This window comes from Neoarius graeffei, chromosome 8 (assembly GCF_027579695.1).
Source record: "Neoarius graeffei isolate fNeoGra1 chromosome 8, fNeoGra1.pri, whole genome shotgun sequence".
Taxonomy (NCBI): Eukaryota; Metazoa; Chordata; class Actinopteri; order Siluriformes; family Ariidae; genus Neoarius; species Neoarius graeffei.
Genome location: NC_083576.1, coordinates 52242636 through 52265557, shown reverse-complemented (window position 1 = coordinate 52265557; position 22922 = coordinate 52242636). Strand labels below are relative to the sequence as shown.

General features: G+C 42.5%; 1 protein-coding gene across 9 annotated transcripts in view; it reads right to left on the bottom strand.

Moving 5' to 3' along the window:
* mbnl3 (muscleblind-like splicing regulator 3) overlaps positions 1–22922 on the bottom strand; it is an 88404-nt gene that overhangs the window by 44249 nt on the left and 21233 nt on the right. For 8 of the 9 annotated variants that reach the window (XM_060927821.1, XM_060927823.1, XM_060927828.1 and 5 more), the window contains exon 2: positions 6840–7961. In XM_060927821.1, coding sequence (XP_060783804.1) covers positions 6840–7013 — 174 coding nt within the window. In that variant the 5' untranslated portion in view covers positions 7014–7961. The remainder of the gene's footprint in view (positions 1–6839; positions 7962–22922) is intronic. The other variant, XM_060927822.1, reaches the window with a different exon arrangement.

The window sequence follows — 22922 nt, the reverse complement described above, 5'->3', positions numbered from 1 at the left end:
GGAATCTCCTCCACGTAGCTATGGTAACGCGCCCAGCAACTGGGAGGAAGTTTTGCCTCATCCGGTCTCCTCACTGCTCATTGGTCATAGAGAGAGTGGAAGATCAGAACAGACAAGATGCTGTCTATGATTACCTAAATAAAAAAAAAAAATTCCTGCCCATGCCTGTAACTTGTGGCTTACGCTATTAGAGAACGGATTCATTTTAATATTAATGCATTGTCAGAGGCAATCTTCTTGCTCATCGGCAAGTCCTTTGCGCCGGCACGGTTAATACAAATGTCTCTGAAAATGTTTTTTCCATTCTTTTGGATTCACGCAAGAAAGGGGACACGTGTTAATAGAACACAGACCTTAATAAATGCAGCACAGCGTAGAATTATACAGAATGCATAATTTATGTCTGCCTAGACCAACGTGCTGGCAGGCAGGCCAGTCAGAACTAATGGAGAAAGAAGCGTCTCCAGCATCAGACACCAGTCAGGCGAAAGGACATTGTGGTAGCCATTAAGGGACATCGATAAATTAGAGAACAGGAGGAGAACAAGGGAAGAGGGTGGTATTTGGGGGGGGGGGGGAGAGGAGGAGGAGGAGATGGGCTCTTGTCTGCAGAGAAATGAATGAGTACTATTAATATGAATGGCGCTGTATAATTAAAACCTGAACTGCAATTGAAGACAGTGTTGCATATTTTCAGAGCTCATTAAGACAAGAGGGTTTGGGCTATCACCTTCTCCCCCTCCCTCAGCCTGGAGCTGACTAATTTGCTTCTTTTGAAAAATAATTCCATTTCACATTTGTAATCCAGACGGCGAGGTACTATCCAGACTATCACTGAATGAATGGCTGACATGTTGCTTTGGTAAGGAGGATTAGTGCATGCTGAGCTGCAGCCACTGCTAGATCTCAGCCCGGCTCCTGAGGAGGCTTTCTATATAAAATCCACTGCTGCAAGTTTCAAACCTGCTGACCAAACTGCATCAGTGACGAGTAGTAGGACATGCAAGATGTTTGAAGGAGACAGTCAAGTGCTAGACTGCCATATTAACATCCAAATAACTGATATTTGGGATGTCGTTCTTCAGTCTTCCCGACTGGAATAGCACCTTCTCCCCAATCCAGGAAAGAAAGTGATCACAAAGCACAACTCGCCCTGAACTCTGATTCTTACCAGTTTAACATGTACTCGTGCAGGGGTTCTCATCCTTTTCTGCTACAAGGCCCACCTACTCATACTCGTAACGAGTCGGGGCCCCTTAAAAAAGATCCCCAATTATTTTGACTTACAGTGGGGCAAAAAAGTATTTAGTCAGTCACCAATTGTGCAAGTTCTCCCACTTAAAAAGATGAGAGAGGCCTGTAATTTTCATCATAGGTACACTTCAACTATGAGAGACAAAATGAGAAAAAAAAAAAAAAATCCAGAAAATCACATTGTCTGATTTTTAAAGAATTTATTTGCAAATTATGGTGGAAAATAAGTATTTGGTCAATAACAAAAGTTCATCTCAATACTTTGTTATATACCATTTGTAGGCAATGACAGAGGTCAAACGTTTTCTGTAAGTCTTCACAAGGTTTTCACACACTGTTGCTGGTATTTTGGCCCATTCCTCCATGCAGATCTCCTCTAGAGCAGTGATGTTTTGGGGCTGTCGCTGGGCAACACGGACTTTCAACTCCCTCCAAAGATTTTCTATGGGGTTGAGATCTGGAGACTGGCTAGGCCACTCCAGGACCTTGAAATGCTTCTTACGAAGCCACTCCTTCGTTGCCCAGGCGGTGTGTTTGGGATCATTGTCATGCTGAAAGACCCAGCCACGTTTCATCTTCAGTGCCCTTGCTGATGGAAGGAGGTTTTCACTCAAAAATCTCATGATACATGGCCCCATTCATCCTTTCCTTTATACGGATCAGTGGTCCTGGTCCCTTTGCAGAAAAACAGCCCCAAAGCATGATGTTTCCACCCCCATGCTTCACAGTAGGTATGGCGTTCTTTGGATGCAACTCAGCATTCTTTCTCCTCCAAACACGACAAGTTGAGTTTTTACCAAAAAGTTCTATTTTGGTTTCATCTGACCATATGACATTCTCCCAATCCTCTTCTGGATCATCCAAATGCTCTCTAGCAAACTTCAGACGGGCCTGGACATGTACTGGCTTAAGCAGGGGGACACGTCTGGCACTGCAGGATTTGAGTCCCTGGCGGCGTAGTGTGTTACTGATGGTAGCCTTTGTTACTTTGGTCCCAGCTCTCTGCAGGTCATTCACTAGGTCCCCCCGTGTGGTTCTGGGATTTTTGCTCACCGTTCTTGTGATCATTTTGACCCCACGGGGTGAGATCTTGCATGGAGCCCCAGATTGAGGGAGATTATCAGTGGTCTTGTATGTCTTCCATTTTCTAATAAATTGCTCCCACAGTTGATTTCTTCACACCAAGCTGCTTACCTATTGCAGATTCAGTCTTCCCAGCCTGGTGCAGGTGTACAATGTTGTTTCTGGTGTCCTTTGACAGCTCTTTGGTCTTGGCCATAGTGGAGTTTGGAGTGTGACTGTTTGAGGTTGTGGACAGGTGTCTTTTATACTGATAACGAGTTCAAACAGGTGCCATTAATACAGGTAACGAGTGGAGGACAGAGGAGCCTCTTAAAGAAGTAGTTACAGGTCTGTGAGAGCCAGAAATCTTGCTTGTTTGTAGGTGACCAAATACTTATTTTACCGAGGAATTTACCAATTAATTCATTAAAAATCCTACAATGTGATTTCCTGGATTCTTTCCCCCCATTCTGTCTCTCATAGTTGAAGTGTACCTATGATGAAAATTACAGGCCTCTCTCATCTTTTTAAGTGGGAGAACTTGCACAATTGGTGGCTGACTAAATACTTTTTTGCCCCACTGTATCTATTCTATTAGAATCTAATAATCTATTGTAAAGTGTATTAATGGGATGCAACATCAGTCCCTGTAACAGATGGGAACCCAGGAATTAAATAAATGCAATAAAAAACACATTTTTAGATTGTAGGTATTGTATTTAAAACTGTCTGGATGTTCCAGAAGCCAACATAAAACCATGCATGGAGGTCATTCTCAGCCAAAAGGAATTCACGATCCAAAAGTGGAGTCTGGTCCATTAACACAAGAACTTATTGCCATGTTTGTGTTCAGCAAACAAACACGTTATTAGAACCAAGAAGTACACTCAAAAGAAGTGGATATAGGAACCACTCAATGGGATTAGATCCTTACACGCTAACAAAGAAGGATTTTTCCTATGAAAGAAAATTTTACCACCTAAATTTGACATTAGTAGAATAAATTTTGATCCTGTTGTAGCTGTAACTAAATACAAAGACAATAGTTATGCATACTATTAACTTAATGTGAAGATAATTAACAGATAAATCAACAGATTAAGGTTTTTTTTAAAAAAAAGACTGTATATTTTTAGTCTTTTGTATTTGTAATTATTTGTATCAGTACATGCACGACCCCACCAGCTCTGCTGATCAACTTATTGTGTTTAAATAAAGTTATTCATTCATTTTGAGCTGGAAATTTATCTATCCGTTGAGTTCCCCAAAATCTCAAACTACCTGGTGCTGCAGACATCGTTCTACACGGACGCACAGATGAAAACCTGGAAGAGCACAACTTTTTATATGTGGCTAGGTTAAAGAACTGGGGATCAGGACACTACAAGATGAATCCTGTATCTTTTTGCCCGGGTAAATAGGAGTGTCTGGGCTTTTTGTCCGCACCTTTGTGATGGTGGTTAGGACACCAGAGGTTTTGGTATTGGGTGTAAACAAACTGCCGCTCAATTCCCAATCCTCCCTGCTCTTCTCTTCCAGCAAGCATCAACAATCCATAGAATTTACCCACAAATGTATCTCTTTGTGTGTGCGCACACACGCAGGTTAAACGCAGAGGAGGAATGTAACAAAAAAGGCTTGTTCATCTTAAATTTACCCACAAACATATTTATTCCACTTGAAGTGTTTGGCAAAACCAGCTACCGGACTTGGGACACTACGACATCCTGAACTATTTAGTATTTGGCTTCAAACTTGAAAAAAATTCACGGCCCACTAGATGGCATGTGGGCAGCGGCCCAGTGGTTGAGAAACACTGTACTAGTGCATCTCAAAATACTGAAACATCATGAAAAAATTTTTTTTGTAATTTAATTAAAAAAGGTAAACTTTCATATACACTACCGTTCAAAAGTTTGGGGTCACCCAGACAATTTTGTGTTTTCCATGAAAAGTCACACTTTTATTTACCACCATAAGTTGTAAAATGAATAGAAAATATAGCCCAAGACATTTTTCTGGCCATTTTGAGCATTTAATCGACCCCACAAATGTGATGCTCCAGAAACTCAATCTGCTCAAAGGAAGGTCAGTTTTATAGCTTCTCTAAAGAGCTCAACTGTTTTCAGCTGTGCTAACATGATTGTACAAGGGTTTTCTAATCATCCATTAGCCTTCTGAGGCAATGAGCAAACACATTGTACCATTAGAACACTGGAGTGAGAGTTGCTGGAAATGGGCCTCTATACACCTATGGAGATATTGCACAAAAAACCAGACATTTAGGCTACATCCACACGACAACGGCAATGAGATTTTTTTTTAGCAGGTAAAAAAAAAATATTTTATATATATATATATATATATATATATATATATATATATATATATATATATATAGTGCCCACATGGGCAACGGATCAGTAAAATATCAGGTACATATGGCAACGCAACGCTTGCTGAAAACGATGCAATAAACATGCCACACCTCTACGTGCGCTGTAAGACGGTCCCATCGGAGACACCAGAACAATAGAAGTAGGACGCATGCGCATAAACCCCTTCTTCTACCCGGCGTGAAGCACTCACAGGAACAAACACACAACAACAAGAAGAAGATGGCTGCGACTACGCGAGGAAAAACCGACTCTCTTGTCTGGACTGATGACGAGGTGGAGTTACTCCTGCGAGTTACTCCTGGGGTCCGCCATTGTTGCTGTTATTGTTACGAATGATGCGCGCAAGAGTGCTGCTTGTTCTAGTCATGTGGTTGTGACGTCATCGTAAACAAACCCGTTCTACTCATCCAGACGACTTCGCAACGGCGCCGTTGCCAGATTTTTCCACTCTGGAAACCGTTCTCAAAAAATATCGTTTTGGGGCACCCAAAACGCTGGTGCCATGTGGACGCCAGGCCGAAACGATAAACAATTTTATCAGATTCACCTGAATCCGTTGCCGTGTGGACAGGGCCTTAGTAGAATTTAGCTAGAATAGTCATTTACCACATTAGCAATGTATAGAGTGGATTTCTGATTAGTTTAAAGTGATCTTCATTGAAAAGAACAGTGCTTTTCTTTCAAAAATAAGGACATTTCAAAGTGACCGCAAACTTTTGAACGGTAGTGTATTTCTATATTCATTACACATAAAGTGAAATATTTCCAGGCTTTTTTTTGGTTTTAATTTTGATTATTATGGCTTATAGGCTCATGAAAATCAGAAATCCAGTATCTCAAATTATTAGAATATTTCACTTTGAGTAAAGCAGTATAAATACCATGTACCTCTTGGTCTAGTTCAGTACACACAATCACAATCATGGGGAAGATGGCTGACTTGACAGTTGTCCAGAAGATGATCATCGACACCCTCTACAAGGAGAGCGAGATACAGAAGGTCATTGCTGAAAAGGCTGGATGGAAAAGGTGCACAACCAACAGGGATGACCGCAGCCTTGAGAGGGTTATCAAGAAAAGTCGATTCAGGAACTTGGGAGCGCTGGGGTCAGTACATCAACAGCCACCACGCACAGACGTCTTCAGGAAAGGGGCTACAAGTGTCACATCCCTAATATCAAGCCACTCCTGAACCAGAGACAACATCAGAAGCGTCTTACCTGGGCCAAGGAGAGAAAGAACTGGAATTTTCCCCATGACTGTGGTTGTGCGTATTGAGCTAGACTGAGATACATACGGTATTTATACTGTTTTACTCAAACTCAAAATGAAATATTCTAATATTCTGAAATACTGGATTTCTGGTTTTTATGAGCTATAAGTCATAATCTTCAACATTAAAGCAAGAGAAAAAAAAAGCCTTGAAATATTTTTCACTTTATGTGTAATATATATAGAATATATGAAAGTGTACTTTTTTGAATTAAATTACAACAAAAAAAACCCTCAAACTTTTTCACAATATTCCAATATTTTTAGATGTACTAGTATAAAGTCACGTAGTAATGAAGGAAAAAAAAAAAAAAGGACAACAGTAAAAACACTAACTTGTCAAAATTCATTGTTTATAATTCCTGAAGTTTGGAAAAAGCTCCAGTATTTAATGGAAAGCCCAACGGTCCAATACTTTTTCATATTGCATTTCAATAAAAATATGTCTGCTGTGATGTATATCATTTCATCCAAACAAAGTTCAACATATTATATACAGTTCTCCTTCTATTAGCCTTCCTGGTTTGCAGTACATCTTGTCTATTACTCTGCACTTTGCATGCTTCGCCTGAAGTGCTTATTCACGTTTTTGCAGATGTAGTTGACCCAGGCCTGCTCTATACTTTTAAGGCTGACACAAACACATGCTGCTTTTTAGGACATCAGCAGAAGAGCGATCACAACTCAGCAAAAAGAGCCTAGAGGTGTTAGCATAAGAACATGCCAGGGTGTGTCAAGTCATTTATTATTTATAACACAAATATAGAAGATAAACGGCTGTACATTCTGCGCCAGAGCCGACTTGTAAGTGTGTGCTTCGAGTTAAAGTGAGAAAGTGCGCGTCAGGGTTACCTTGAGAGAGTCGAAGCAGGCAATGACGCGGCCGTTCTCCACATGGCAGGTGCGAGAGGGGTGTGCAAACTTGCACTCGGTGTCAGAACGCGAGCAGGAGCCTCTCTGGAACTCGCGACACACCTCTAGCGTCAGCCACTTGGTGTCCCGGCCTACAGCAACGTTGACTGCCATAATGAGTGGGCGGTTAAGGTCGAGTTAAAGGTCGTTTGGGGGTAAGAAGGTCAAAAGCGCACGTAGCAGGACCAAAAAAAAAAAAAATCACTGTGCCACAGCACAAAAAACACTCAGTCTCTGGTAAAAGCAATGGGACATGCTCTAATGTTCAGACAGAAATGGCAAAAACTGTTAAAAACAACAATGAAGAATCTACGACTCTGTGTCTTCCATAGGAGCTGGAGAGTAGAGCAAAAGGCAGGCGTGTCCAGGAGAAGGATGCTGAGGCAGAGCAGGTCACTCAGGCATGCTGCAATGGCTTCTTGACTGTTTCACTCAGACCGAGGCACTAAAAGTGCAGACAGGCGCGATCATCTGGGCTGCAGTGGCCGTCCCGTCTCATAAAACCACCCTCTTCACTACATAAAATGACTTTATCCACTTTTCCCCACCCTCGGATTCCTAAAGGCCTCCGTCCTGCTGCGGCAACAGAAACGTTTTCTAAAGATGCTCACATTTCCAGAAAACAGAAGATGAAGAAAAGGCTTTGTGACTAAAGTGAAGTGTGTTGGGTACAAAAGAAGAAACTAATCGACTGTCCTTGTATTAACAGGATGATTCTGCGAGCGAGGTGGGGGTCGAGCTGGCTTGGGATCGAGGAACAGCAAATGGGCCGATTGACTGTTTGCCTGTCAGAGCGAAACACGGCCCGCGTCAAGGCCAAGCCCGATCGCAGATACACTTACACAGGCAAGCAGTCAGGTCTGTGGGGAACAGTAGCGTGGGAAAAAAGCATGCGCTGGCACGAGGCTGCTGCAGCATCCAGCACATCCAGGCACTTTGTGGTGATGCGCGTCCAGTGCGTTCTACTTGAGTCGCATTCTTGTCCCTCCTGTGTGTCCTGTGTCTCTTCTTCTCATCGTAGCCCTCCACGGTCTCCTTTAGTTCCTCTGAAGCACAACCTGTCTTTCAACAAAAAGAGGGGAAAAAAAATTACAAAAAAGGAGTAACAAGCCAAAATATTTGACTCCAAAACAAGCTCTGCAACCTTCATAAGAGAGGATATGCTGAATAAACTGGCAGATAAAGAAAGCTGTAGAAATGAAATTGTGGAAGCCGATGCATAGAATCTAAAGTATTTACACTGCAAACCTGCGAGTCTGGGATACAGAGAGGGACAGGCGGCGAGAGAGAGCAAGCGAGAGAATGAAAGCGCATGGTCGAGAGTGCATGAGAGAGAGGCAGAGGAGGTGTGCGGGCTGGAGGCAGGCAGGCAGCAATGCACAGGAAAGGGCAGGCTGTGTCTTGATTAAGAGATACAAGGAGGGAGGGAAAAGGAGGGGGAGAGAAATAGAGTGAGAGAGCACCGTCACTTTATGATCAATAGAGTATACGCAAGAACAACAAGTTGGTATCAGATAGGACGGTGCTGGTGCTTATCAATCAACTGAAGGGAGAGAGTTCAGAACGTGTGCACATTCCCAAAAAATTATTTATTTATATAACACACATATTGAAAGAGAAGAGGAAGGGAAAGCCTGGCCTTCGCAACGGCAGCTGCTCAACGCTCAGTGATGCGACAGCCAATCAGTGATTGCTTTGCAAACAGGCTGAGTGGGCAGCAGCCAATGAGGAGCAGAGTTACGCATTGACAGGCTTCCTTTCCTCTCCTGCCTCCTCTGCAAGAGACCGTCAGTGCATGTGCTCTTGGGCTTGACTGTAAAATGAACAAAAGCACGTCTGCCTCTTCCCCCCCCCCACAAGCTTTATGGGGAAGAGTTTCTGTACTGGTGTACCGACAATATATGCCATCACCACACAGTCCGAGTCTCTTACACACACACACACACGATGGTAAAGTTTCTCAGTATTACAAATCTTTAAGCTATTCAAAGAATTAGACAATCATGGTTAAAGTAATACAGAGAGAAGCATGATCATCTAAATCCATGAGCTCAACACAAGACATGGGAGGAACAGTGGGAGCGAGTTGGAGAGTGTGTGCGCGTGCATGTTTGTGTCATGGGTGGTTTAACAGCGGACATTCAGTCTGCAGAGAAGAAGAATTGGTGCTGTAATACAGAGGAAGGTGGGCGACAGTGAGAAGGACTGACGAGCTAAGAGTAAATCTGTGTGTTCGTGCCAGTAGGGATCTAAACGTTTGTAAACAAACTCTCCAAACTGTATACGATGTTAAATATGATGAGTGGTCGATGATTGTTATTGAAACAATTGCTATTAACTACATTTACGAGACTGTCTAATTCTGTTGATTTCAAGCCACTCTGAGAATAGTAAAATGTTACTATGGTAACACTTAATATTAAGGTCCCGCTAATGAGCATAAAGTTAGAAGAAATCTTTGTCACATGCACAGTGAAATTCGTCCTCTGCATTTAACACACACATGCAAGTGAGCAATAAGCACGCACACACACACACACACCAGTGGGCAGCTATGCTACAGCGCTCGGGGAGCAGTTGGGGGTTAGGTGCCTTGCTCAAGGGCACTTCAGTTTAAGGCCGTCCCATGTTAACCTAACTGCATGTCTTTGGACTGTGAGGGAAACCGGAGCACCCGGAGGAAACCCACGCAGACACGGGGAGAACATGCAAACTCCACACAGAAAGTCTCCCGTCAGCCGCTGGGCTCGAACCCAGAACCTTCCTGCTGTGAGGCGACAGTACTAATCGCTACACCACCATGTACAGTTAACATTATACAACAGTTAGCTCTGGTCCACTATTTTGATTGGTCGAGTGTTGCTGATACAGTATTCCACATAACCGCATTGGGCTGTTTCACTGTGTGCATCACTCCGCTCATCTGGGTCCTACATGTAAAATTCCACTTCCTAGTTTGAAATGGTTACTATGGTCGTGTTCGCGACATCACAAGTGCACATGGCAAAATATACTTTTCAGGAACATAACTTCTGACTTTAAAAAAAAAAAAAATTTAAATCTCATCAGATGAAGCTGAAGGCGGCACGGTGGTGTAGTGGTTAGCGCTGTCGCCTCACAGCAAGAAGGTCCTGGGTTCGAGCCCCGTGGCCGGCGAGGGGCTTTCTGTGTGGAGTTTGCATGTTCTCCCCGTGTCCGCGTGGGTTTCCTCCGGGTGCTCCGGTTTCCCCACAGTCCAAAGACATGCAGGTTAGGTTAACTGGTGACTCTAAATTGAGCGTAGGTGTGAATGTGAGTGTGAATGGTTGTCTGTGTCTATGTGTCAGCCCTGTGATGACCTGGCGACTTGTCCAGGGTGTACCCCGCCTTTCGCCCGTAGTCAGCTGGGATAGGCTCCAGCTTGCCTGCGACCCTGTAGAACAGGATAAAGCGGCTACAGATAATGAGATGAGATGAAGCTGAAAAGAAAGAAGGGATACTGTTTTCCCAAATCATTTTTAAACGGGAACGTGCAAATCAATGTGAGCTAGCCAGCCGATTTGCTATAAAGTGAGTGTGGCTTCTTTGGGATCGATTTCCGCTAGTGGAGCAAAAATAAAACAGGACATTTGGCCATATTGTGTCCACAATGTCATTTACTCGATATTCATTTCTTGTTTATAGAACTGCTATATAAAAGCAATATCACACCAAAGGGAGTGCGACTGTACTGAAGAGCAGTATGATATACGAATACGATACACAGTACAACAGCACTCCCTTTCAGAGGATATTGCTTAATTAACAAACTAGAAACTTCATTCGCACGTTAATAAAACTGTAAATAAGGCAACACTTTTATTAACTGATGTTTAGATAAAAACAAACATACAGGCATTTTTATTTAATCCACAACTAAAACTAAAAGTACAGCATGTTTGTAAATGGTGACAACTTACCAAACTCTGGTCTCCGAGTGTAAATATACAGAATTCGGGTTCATTTCCATCCCTGTGGGCTTCACTTTAGTCATTAAATGGCACAAACCCTGATTTGGTTTATTTATTATATAAAATCAATTGATTCAAGTGTTATTTTCTTTGTTGATATTTGTATTAATGTTAAAGTTCATGGTTTGTTCGTGTTAAACGATGCGTGAAATAAGGTCAGTTACGGCAAAGTTGATGTAAAGTATTTCCATTAGTGGGGGGGGAAAACAAAAAACAAAACCATATATACACACACACACGTGGATCTTATGAAAAACAAGTATTTCTCAAAGTTGAACATAAAAGCAAATCAAATTTACTTCTTCAGACTGCCAACATTTGCAGGTTATTACCTCGCCCGGGACGGAGTCCACCAGGGGGCGAGGTATTGTTTTCGGTGGGGTTGTTTGTATGTTTGTTTCATTGTTAACAACATTACGGGAAAACGGTTGGATCAATCTTCATGAAACTTTCAGGATTGATGGGCATTGGTCTCAAATAGAACCGCCGACATTTTGGTCAAGGTCACCAAAAAGGTCAAAAATCATAGTTATTACAGATTTACTACATAATTATATGTAAGGAACGCTTCACTCCTCTGAAGAGCTCTTTAGTTGCACTTAAAAACAAAGTGCTACCAGGCGAGGTTTGTTTTGCTTGGCAACACTTGTTTTATTTTTATTTTACATTATTTAGACTAGCTCGCTGGCTAGAGATAGATAGGTCAAAATGTTTTTCCCCCAAGTTACAGCCAAGTTATTACCATATTACACAAGTTACCTCATGTTTAACAGATCAAAACCTCTGTCCGAAAAACATTAATGTACAGTATGATGGTGCAGCGATTTTTTTATTTTTTTAATTGATAAGGTTCATGTTTGTGATGCATTTCTATGAGAACATATGATTGTGTAATTTAATAGTTAAACATGATCAGGTTAAGCAACTGTAATTATTTATGTAATAAACAACAGAGGCCTAACCAGTAAGCTAATTGCTTTATACACATGGCTACAGAAATGGAGTGACAGTCTAACGACTGCATGTGCTACACCTGATTGAACGTAATCAAACAGTTTTGGAGGGTTGATGTTACAGATCACTTGCTCCAACGCTGTACGTGGAAGATGTATGGACAGGCATGATTAGCTACTCCAGCGGGTTTAGACATTTGGCTTGTTAGTTTATTTTATTTATTCTTTGTCTCTTTATTTTTTCCTGGTCAAATAAGATGATTTGTGAAAAGTAAAAATGAGCATGCTTTCACATATGAAGTGTTCAGGCTATTTGAGTTGAACCCTTGGCACACCGTCTCCCTTGGTGCGGTACCAAAACAAGCGCACACCTGAGCGAGATGGTCTCAGTCCGGGTCCGAGCCGACTATAGTGCGGTTCAACTGCAGTGAGAAAGCGGTCAGCTCTGCAATCATACAGTGCATTCTGAGCTGTGGGCAGTGTTTTTCGTTGAGCTTTGAGGCGCAAACAGAGTCAAAAATATATAGCTGTAGTGCTGCAGAAATGCGATGAACACCTGAACTCACTAACCGGAGAAGAACTTTGTACGTGATATAATTTGCTAACATTTTATTTGCACATGCACTTGGCAAAAATCACTGTATTTCTGACCAATTAACGAGAGAGTTATACAAATACGTTTACATGCTCCTCAGATAATGCTTAGTTAAGTAGCTATGTACGAAAATTAATTAAAGGAGCAGCTCACCGTTCCCAGAATCCTCTGTGCAAAGGAAAACAAACAATGTGCAACAATTCAGCAACTTCCTAGACCACAGATCTTACACTGTAATGTAAAATGCCCCCCCAAAGTACCTATATTTTTAAATCCTTCAACAGATCCGTTCCTCAGCCGAACGGGTCTCGACCGTATTGTGGGCGGCCACAAAGGAAAGAAAAGAAGGCATGTTTTGTTCAAAGCCTCCGTATATGACACACAGATGAATAAAAAGAAGTTCAAGATGTGTTTCGAAAGGATCAACCATGAATTTGTGGAGGTTTTGCTCACAGAGAGCAAACAGAGTAGCAGGTCGCATGCTTTCAAAAATACAGTGGCCTGTATGTAAACAAAACCAACAAGTTGGATTCTGGGAAGGGTGAGCCAGCCCCTTTAAGGAACAAAGCCCAAAAACCAAACGAATCAGGAATAAAGGCAGATGTACAGCTCTACAGATCATCCTGAGAAAGTTTAGCAGGGCTGAGTGATTCCTCATGATGTGGAGATGCAGCACGGGGATGAATGAAAAGAAGGTTATGGTGGAGTTAGACAAAATAGCATTGCAGTCATTGAAGAAAAAAAAAAGTGAAAAATCAGAGAGTGGGAGGAAGCAATGGAATGAGAGCGGGAGACAGAAGGGCAGATAGAATCTGTGCCCGTGTCTCACAGAAACACACACAGACGGAGGAGGCGGCAGGGGTTCGGGAGTGGGACTGCGCAGACAGACAGCCCAGAAGGGAAGGAGAGCACTGCAGTGAAGTGGGAGAGGGTGTGAGCAGGATGATGCGAGCATGTGTGTGTGTGTGTGTGATGGTGAGAGAGAAGGGGAGCGGGAAAGCAAAAGAAATAAGAGAAGGGGGTGGAAATTAAATTACTAACTACACACTCCAGAACAAAGGAACCTCCGCATGAAAAAAAAAAAAAAACAGAAGGATGCTTTTTTTTTTTAAACTCACTTTTACATGCTGCGCTTCTCTTCCTGTGTACTACAGTAAAAAGGCGGTGAGTGGCCTAGTAGCCAGGCTATGCCACACACACACACACACACACCACACCTGTTCTCTGTAAACACACACTGTTTCGACATGACTTATAGAAACGGCAGGTGAACCGCGACAAGAAGTGTACCTGCCATGTTCCACCTGGTCCTTGTGATAGAAAATTTCAAAGCTCAGGTCTTATACACCATAAAACAGCTCCAGACAGCTGTAAGGAACAGGGTATGGCTATAAATAGAAAACTGATGCCACAACATGAATGTGAAGGCTGAATAATTAATGATGCAATGCAAACCGGAAGAGGAGTTCGGAGGGAGCGTTTCTGATGTAGGCTGGGCCTGGCCTGCTCATCATGAACTGCGATTGCTGCAGTGCCCTTGAAAAAGTGCGTCTCCAGACCCAGAAGGCTCTCTGCAACTAGCAAAGATCACACAAATTGTGCAAGACTCCGCACGAGCTCAAAGTCTGTTTTGACAAACATGACGATGACTAATGAGGTTAGCATGTTGAACAGCAACCATTTCCTCTGCCTGGGCGAAGACAACAGACAAAAGATCATCTGTTTGAGCCTAATAATATTATCGGTTCATGGGACAGGCTTTGCTCAGGCGGTGTGGTGATGTGAAGCTGGGTTATAGTAATGTTCTGCTGCTGCTGGGACGGGAATAGAGACAGCAGACGGCGAGAGGGGCGTGTGTGTGCGCATGTGTGTGTCACAGAGGAGTCCTGCAAATATCAAGCGTCTGGAAATGAGTTTATTGACTCTACAAGGTCACTCAGCCAGGAGCACCAAGACACGCGTGCATACACACACCAAACTGCAGTGACCTTCAGGAATGGAGAGAAGTGAATGTGTATGTAAAGTGTGACAATGCTTAAAATTCACAAACCAGTCTTTGAAATCAGACATTCAGCAAGGGACCTAGAGGTTTTTCAAAGTGCATGGCTTCGACATGTCACTATCCGTTTCCTCATACGTTTGTCGCAGACATCTGCCTTTCATTAAACATTAACTTTGATAAAAACCTCTCGCTAAAAATAAAGCTGCAGGCGCAGACAGAATAATGCTGTCTCCTGTAGGCTGTGCACCAAACAAACTAATCCTCCAAGCCTCAGGCGCTTGATCAACTTGATCAATAAGACGTTAGTAAGCCGCCCCTCCACATAATACTCGCTGCAAGTGATGCTTTTCGTCGTGCTTTTTCGCTCTCCGTCAAAACATCCTACATGCTACAGGCTCCAGGAACACAAAAGTTAATTATTAACCCAGTACTTCCAGGTCTATTCACTTTTTAGGTACAGCTTTTATCCAGAACACAGTGAGCATTACCACGTTGCCCAATAAAACAGTGTGACTAAACAGGCCACAGCCTTGAAAAGATAACCAGCTTAAAAACACACAAACCAACGCCTTAAACTGCTGGCCAGAATATTTTAACAGCCAACGCTGAATGTCACCGTCGACCTTTTTTTTAAATCCAATTTCTCGGCCTTCTCGGACAGAAGAGACACAGCAATTAAAATACCTTTCATGACCAGAAGGAAAATAACTACACACACCAGCCACTGTATTAGGAATAGCTGTACATTCATGCAATCACGTAGATACAGGTCAAGGGCTTCAGTTAATGCTCACATCAAACATCAGAATAGGGAAAAACTAATCTCCGGGACCTTGACTGTGGCAGGGTCTCTCGAAAAACATGTTGGTGAAAACGCCTTGTTGATGAGACAGGTCAGAGGAGAACGACTGGCTTGGGACAACCAGAAGACTACGGTGAATGAAATCCTAAAATTTGTCGGAAACCAACAGCCGTGCCACGGTCAAAATCACTGAGAGCACTGAGCTTGTTCTGATGTGAACATTCGCTGAAGCTCTTGACCTGTATCTGCCTGATTATTATAACCATAAACATAAAAATCAGCTGTGGTGTTGAAATAATAAGTGATCTAACCTTGCAAAGAAACTGAGCTGTTATGTTCTACTTGGGGACAGAGCTGATTTCCAGGCCAGAACATAAATACCCATTCATTCATTCATCTTCAGTAAGTGCTCTAATCAGGCTCGTGGTGGATCCCGATCCTGGGAACAACGGCTGCGAGGTAGGAATACACCCTGGATGGGAAACCAGTTTATCTCGGAGCACGACGCATTTGCAAGACCATGCAGGTTTAATCTAGTGTCGCCAAATCCACCTGGCAGCACGGTTTTGAAAGGCGGGAGGAAACCCATGTGGACACTGTGAGGACCTCCAAAACTCACGGCACCCTGTGAGGTGTCAAAGCTACCCGCTGTACCACTGTGCCACCAACAACAAAGTTGAAATGAAGAAATTAGCCCATGGCATGGTAATCTGAAACAGCTGCAATTACTATTAAGCCTTTGGAAAATTTTACAAAACTGTACTTTTAACTGCCTTTGCAGCAAGATCAAATTCAAACAACTATGAAATAAAGCTGGTTAACCTACAAACATTCTACTGTATTCATGCCATATTCCATTTATGAGGTCACAAAAGCACTAGCTGTGCCAGACTTGAATGTTTTGTCTCAATCCCCCATTAATGGAGCGGATAGCTGGTAAAATATTTCACTTGGTGAGCAAAGCACCAAATTTTGCATGAAACTTTGTCTGCATGTACCTGACCAAAAATCATCGTTGGCCACTCAAGTTTCCACCATTTTCAAGATGGCTGCCATGATGCTCAAAATGGTGTCATTTTTACAGTTTTCGCCTACTAGTTTTATTATTATATGTACCATTTTTTATTTAAATTCTTTCCTTTTGCTAATATCTACGTACCTCAATATGACTCCCCATAGCCATAATAGTTATTTTGTACAAAACTAACGTGAATATGCACTGCGCATGTGCAAGACATTCCAGAAATACAGACTTTTTTTTTTATAAATAGCCGTTTACACTAAGACTCAGCGGATCTAATCTTCTGAGCAGTTACAACTACAGAGAGCAGTGCAAGACAGTCCTGATTTAAAGCATTTACAGTTGCCAGAACAGTTTATTCTACATCCACACTTGACCAGTTCCTGACATGATGCTGCTATAGGTGCTACTGACGTCCAATACGGCACCCAAACCCCATCATTTTTTGTCCAACCCCAACTTGATGGTGATGGTAAGTCCTGCGTTTTGCAAAGTGACTGACCCCATGTGTGTCCAGCCTGTAGAATTGATCTTTTGATGTGTTCGACTAGGGCAGCTCTGGATGGTGGGATGTTGTTATAAGGCCATTGTTTGCGGGCAAAAAGATCAAGACGAGTCTCATTAACTTTCGTTGAAATGCTTGACCGATCGTACATGATGACGACAAATTCCTCAATGACATCAATGTCTTGCTCTGTCAAAGAGTCACATGGTTTGCTTAGACTACGGAACGTTTCTGTGGCGTTGTCGCACACATTCCAGGCCTGCCATGCTGTCTTTTTCCCCTTTTCCAACAAACGCGGAAACGGTATCACAACCCGTGAATGCATGGAAAAAAGGCAATGCCTTTGATCTTGGACCCAGGTTGGCTACAACGGTATGAATTGGTAACCATCTCATATCTTTCTCTTTTCCGAATGTTATCCATAACTGTTCTAAACCCAAATCATCAAACACAGACACACCAATTACAACATCTGTGTCGGAGGAAACGATATTGAATCAAACTTTTATCATGCTCCTGGACAGTTTTGATCCAGGTTGAATTATTTTGAAAGAATAGTCATTATAACTTCACTCACATAATAACCAAAGCCTTCTACATTAAAATTGTGAAAATCCGGCCAAAAAAACGACCACGATAAAGATACATGTCCATATTTCGGAAATTTGGTTGTTGAAAATGACGCCATTTTGAAAACGGCGGCGGCCATCTTTAAAATGGCGGAAATCGCGATGGCCAACGATTGTTTTGGAAACAGTATGGTTTGATCTACATGTGTGCCAATTTTCATGCTTTGCTCACCAAGTGAAATATTCTGGTGAAAATTTCATGTTAGCCGCTACACTACATTTTCTCCCTAATCTGGTCTTGGCCATTTCCCTCCCACTGGCCAGTTCTGTAGTGGTTAGCGCTGTCTCCTCACAGCAAGAAGGTCCGGGTTCAAGCCCCGTGGCCGGCGGGGGCCTTTCTGTGTGGAGTTTGCATGTTCTCCCTGTGTCCGCGTGGGTTTCCTCCGGGTGCTCCGGTTTCCCCCACAGTCCAAAGACATGCAGGTTAGGTTAACTGGTGGCTCTAAAATTGACCGTAGGTGTGAATGAGAATGGTTGTCTCCATTACCCCTTTTCCACCAAATCAGTTCCAGGGCTGGTTCGGGGCCGGTGCTGGTTCAAAACTCGTTCAATTTGCGAGCCAGCTGAGAACCAGTTTGCTTTTCCATAGCTCGCGGTGCTAAGGGAAGCCATGTCATTATGTCGCTGTATACGTCAGTTACGTCGCTACGTTTGCATAAACCTTGGCACGAATATCGAAGCAAACACAACGCGGAAGAAGCAGCAGCAGCAGCAGCAACAATAATAATGGATGACTTCGCGTTTGTACAGCTGCTGCTTCTCGTCGCTTAAAAATGGCGATCTTTCGCGGTCTTGTTATTGTTGTTGGTCTTAACAACTCCGCCCCCCCGCTGACATAAGCGGTTCTTTCCTCTGGCCCAGCAGAGAGTTGGTGCTAGCCTGGAACCGGTTTTTCTGGCCCAGAGCCAGTTCTTTGTCAGTGGAAACAGAAAACCCGGCTCCAAACTAAGCACTGGCCCCGAACCAGCCCTGGAACTGCTTTGGTGGAAAAGGGGCATATGTGTCAGCCCTGCGATGACCTGGCAACTTATCCAGGGTGTACCCCGCCTTTCACTCATAGTCAGCTGGGATAGGCTCCAGCTTGCCTGCGACCCTGCACAGGATAAGCGGCTACAGATAACGGATGGATGGCTGGCCAGTTCTCCTCATCATACAAAAGTGAGGATAGTGTCACAGTACAGCATAATACACGTTATCTGCCCTCTTCTGCATACATGAGCTTACAGACGCCCATATTTGGCTAGTGTCGCTGTGATCGACAGGGAAGGAAGTACATCATCCCTTCCACAGATCCTCCTATTCTACCAGTACAGACCAAGTGCTAGTCCTGGCCTAGTGCTTGTGCTGGTTCAACTTGTGAATCTTCTAAGAACCAGGTTGTTTTTCCACGGGCTAGAGAGCCACCATAGCACCACATCATTATGTGACTGTCTACTAGCGTTGCAGTCAAGTCACCAAACCTCAAGTCCGAGTCCAGTCTCGAGTCCCCAGTGTTCAAGTCCAAGTCAAGTCCAAGTCATTAAAGAAAATTTCGAGTCGAGTCCACTACTGATCCAAGTTGAGTCTGACACAAGCCCCGCTATCAACAGGGCAAATAACATGAGAGAGGGTTAACACTAGCTAGTTCATCGGTCAGCAAGCAAGCCCCGCTATCAACGGGGCAATGAACAGTGCATCACTTACTTCTCTGGGTGGAGTCTTGCCAAATGATGATTGAAGTTTGAGGTTGTCCCTGTCGTCTCCTCGACAGTTCTTCTACATATGGAACACACAGCAGTGCATTTTTTCCCCACTGCACGAGAAGTCTGTATAAGCAACGTGGACAATCCTAGGGCCGTTCTCTCCAGGCATTTTAACGCCAGTGACATTAGTTTGTTCCTGAACATGACACATGAACAGGTGAATGCGCATTCTCTTGGATGAAATCAGTATAAAAATTAATGTAGATATAAATAGCTTATGCCAAATTATTATGGCATGTTACGAAAAAATAAAGAAAAAAATCCGAGTCCTCATTTCCAATTTACGAGTCCAAATGCAGTTAATGCACGAGTCCACGTCCGAGTCATCAGTGCTCAAGTCAAGTCACGAGTCCTTACAATTATGGCACAAGTCGGACTCGAGTCCGAGTCCTGGACCTGAGTATTACAAGCCTGCTGTATATTACCCCATTTCCCATGCCGCTAGCCAGCCCTGCTGGCCCACCCTCACTACCACCGCTAGCTCTAAGCACAACAACGATTACAGTCTCCATCATCTCCTTCTTCGAATTAGCCAGACTAGACCCTACACTAGCTCCATTTTTTTTTTAAACCATGTTAGTCACAAAGTTTTAGCTGGTTTTGTTAGTCATGATAATCCCACCCCAGCCTCTGACATAAGGGGTTCTTGGTTCTAGAGCAGCAAAGAGTTTGTGCCACTCTGGATCCAGTTTTCCAGGCTGAGAGCCAGTTCTATGGCTGTCGAAACGCAATGAACTGGTTCGAGATGAGGCACCAGCTCCGAACCGGCCCTGGAACTGCCTTAGTGGAAAAGGGGTATCAGAGAACACAGCCAATTTTACTCTCTTGCCTCCTGGCCATGGATGGCTGTAGCATAGTTGGGATTTAATCCTACAATCTCCTGATAATATAGGACAAAGCTTTTGTGTTGCACCACTTGGGAGTCCATCTGATTTAAAAACAAACCAAACCAAACCCAAAACCTCTGTATATACTGACAGCTATCACTACCATAGATGCTGTGAGGAAAAAAGCCTCTGTGGCCATCTTCTACTCTGTAATCAGCAACTAAACATTTGATCACAGTCTGGATTTACACACGTCTCCTTGTCTGCCAATTATTTTGTGCATGAATAGCCCATATGATGGAAGACTATAAATGAACTGCAAGCCTACACTACAAAACAGCCTATAAAAAAAAAATGAGGAGTGCAGAAAATGGGAGAGATTTGAAACCAGATACCAGCTGCACCACAGCTCAGAATTTTAACTCTGTAGGTTCTATGGAATATGTTATCTATCCAGAAGATTGTTATCCAACAACACAACGTTAGAACATGCAAAACACATGGACGCTAGCCTGGCGTAGTGCAGTACTGGATTTCAGGAGAGCGCTGGATATTATACGCTACACTTTTAGACATGGTTTTAAAATGGCAAACCTTTCTAACCAAGGCACTACACAATAAAGACCGGCAATAAATTCTACAAAATAACCCCGAGCTGAAATCAAGAGCAAGTGATGGAACATGGTGCTCACGTGCGAGTGTATATGATCAACGCGAGAGTTTTGCATAAAGGGCATGGAAGTGAAGAGAGGTGGAGGACAAAGCTGTTTTTGGCAGCTGAGTCGGGGAGACGCATAATCGACGGCGTCAGTTACAGTGGCTTCAGTCACCACAAGAAGAGACAAGAGCCATGAAATATTGCAGCAGGTTAAAAGACACACAAAATGGTGTTATAACACACACACGGCTATGTTCAGCAGCATACTACTGCTTAATGGATGCGTATTGGTGCACGGCACCAACATACTGCATGCACGTCTACTTTGGGTATGTAACCCACCCTGGGCTCTGTGCAATGCTCCTTAAGCTGGGCATACACTGTGCGATTTTTTCAATCGCGGTATTCAGCTGCTGCTCACACTGTACGAGTGAATCGCAGGGGTAAACAGCACGCAGCTTACGATTCCTGTTCTCACACTATACGATCCGATGCTCGGATGCAATGCTCGGATGCGATGCTCAGGATTTCAAACAGGTTTGATTTTCATCCGATCGATCGGGAGGAGGTCGTGAGGTGTTAATCGCTTGTCGTTACCCCATGTATACTACACGATCCGAGACGCACGATTGAGCCAAAACTCGGCCCGATCTCCAAAATAGTCGCACGAGTGAAAATCGTGTCAAAATCAGGCCAAAAATCGCACAGTGTATGCCCAGCTTTAGGGTTGCAAAATTCCCAGGAATTTTCAGAGTGGAAAATTTCCATGGAAATTTTGGGAATTAACGGGAATTTATGGGAATTTTCAAAACCAACTTTACTTAAAAATTTATATTAAAAAAAGGTCCTTTTATTCAGATTAAGATATTTCTGTTCAGAAGAACATACAAGCAAAAACAAGCATGTAACTAATCAAACAACTGAAAAATTAATAACCACCAAATGTTTTACAAAAACAATACGGGTTTTCCCTGGTATAATGAATTAAACAATAACCTTAGACTTTGTGAGAACTTATCTTCAAAAGCAACTTTAACTCTACTTATGATTTTGAAGACTGCTTCTTGTAACTTTTTTGTTTACTAATTATACTTCAACAACTTGAATTATTTTTTTCATTTTGCAACTGGTTTCTAAACCATATCCTGTCAAGTAATTTGCTTGCAAATTATCGGATTAGAAGTAACGATTAAGGTATACAATACCATTAAAACAATGACATTAAACAGCCTTGCTCCAGATTCAAAGAAAAAAAAAAAAAAGTGGCATTAATATTTTACAAGCAGCAAAACTCATTTCAAAACTACTAATTAGAAATTTTAAATTTTAATATTCCTTGTTATTTTATGTGATACCTTTGTGATTAAATCTGTAGACAAGTCTTCAAGTTTTGTAAATTTTTGTAATAAAAATGGTCAAAATTGAGTTTTTGCAAGATTTTTAGAAATCACTACTTGTTATACAAAGAGTTAGATTTCCAGTTAATTCTTACCAAAGGGTACACTCTAGAAAAATAATCTATTCAATTCAAAATTACCAGATCTCGTGTCCGAGGAACACTTAATAGAAATCTATTCAAATGCAGATTCGAGAGGTCCCCAACACAAAAATAATGTATTCAAAATGTGTAGTAGACCAAGGGATACAAGACCTTCTACACTTTTGTGGTAGGGAACTTGGGAATGCGCATTTGACCTTTGACAATTTTGACTGGATTTCTATTAAGTGTCCCTCGGACTAGATAATTGAGATTGAGAAGAATAATTTTTCACTGAAAAATCTGAATACAATACTAATATTGAAAAACTAAAAAGCCTTTTATTAATTGGCCTTCAGCAATATGTCCTATTCTTAATTAGCACAAAACAGTACACGATTGAAAGAAAGGCTTAACATGGGTTTTAATTTGTTTTTCTGGGTGATTAAATGTTTTAAAATGTTTAAAACTTAAATGCCAAAACTGAAAATTCCCAATATTCCTGGGCCCTTCAAAATTCCCCAAAACTTTCCACCCCTAATGCTCCTGTACAGTAACAAAGCTGCACTTGAGTATAACGCAAGTAGGAATACTCCAAGCTCTGTACTGTTGCTCATTAAATCATTTAAAAGTTTCTTTCCAGATCATACACTGTACAGGCCTATTGCAGCACAGCTGTGTAATATATAAAGCAATAAACGGGTGTTTAGTGAAGCATTCATATACAGTCACGACACCCAAGATATGGGGGGGGGACACAAAAAAAAAAACCTAACATCATGCTGACTTTGTCCTCTTTTAACACCAAGCCATTTAACACAGC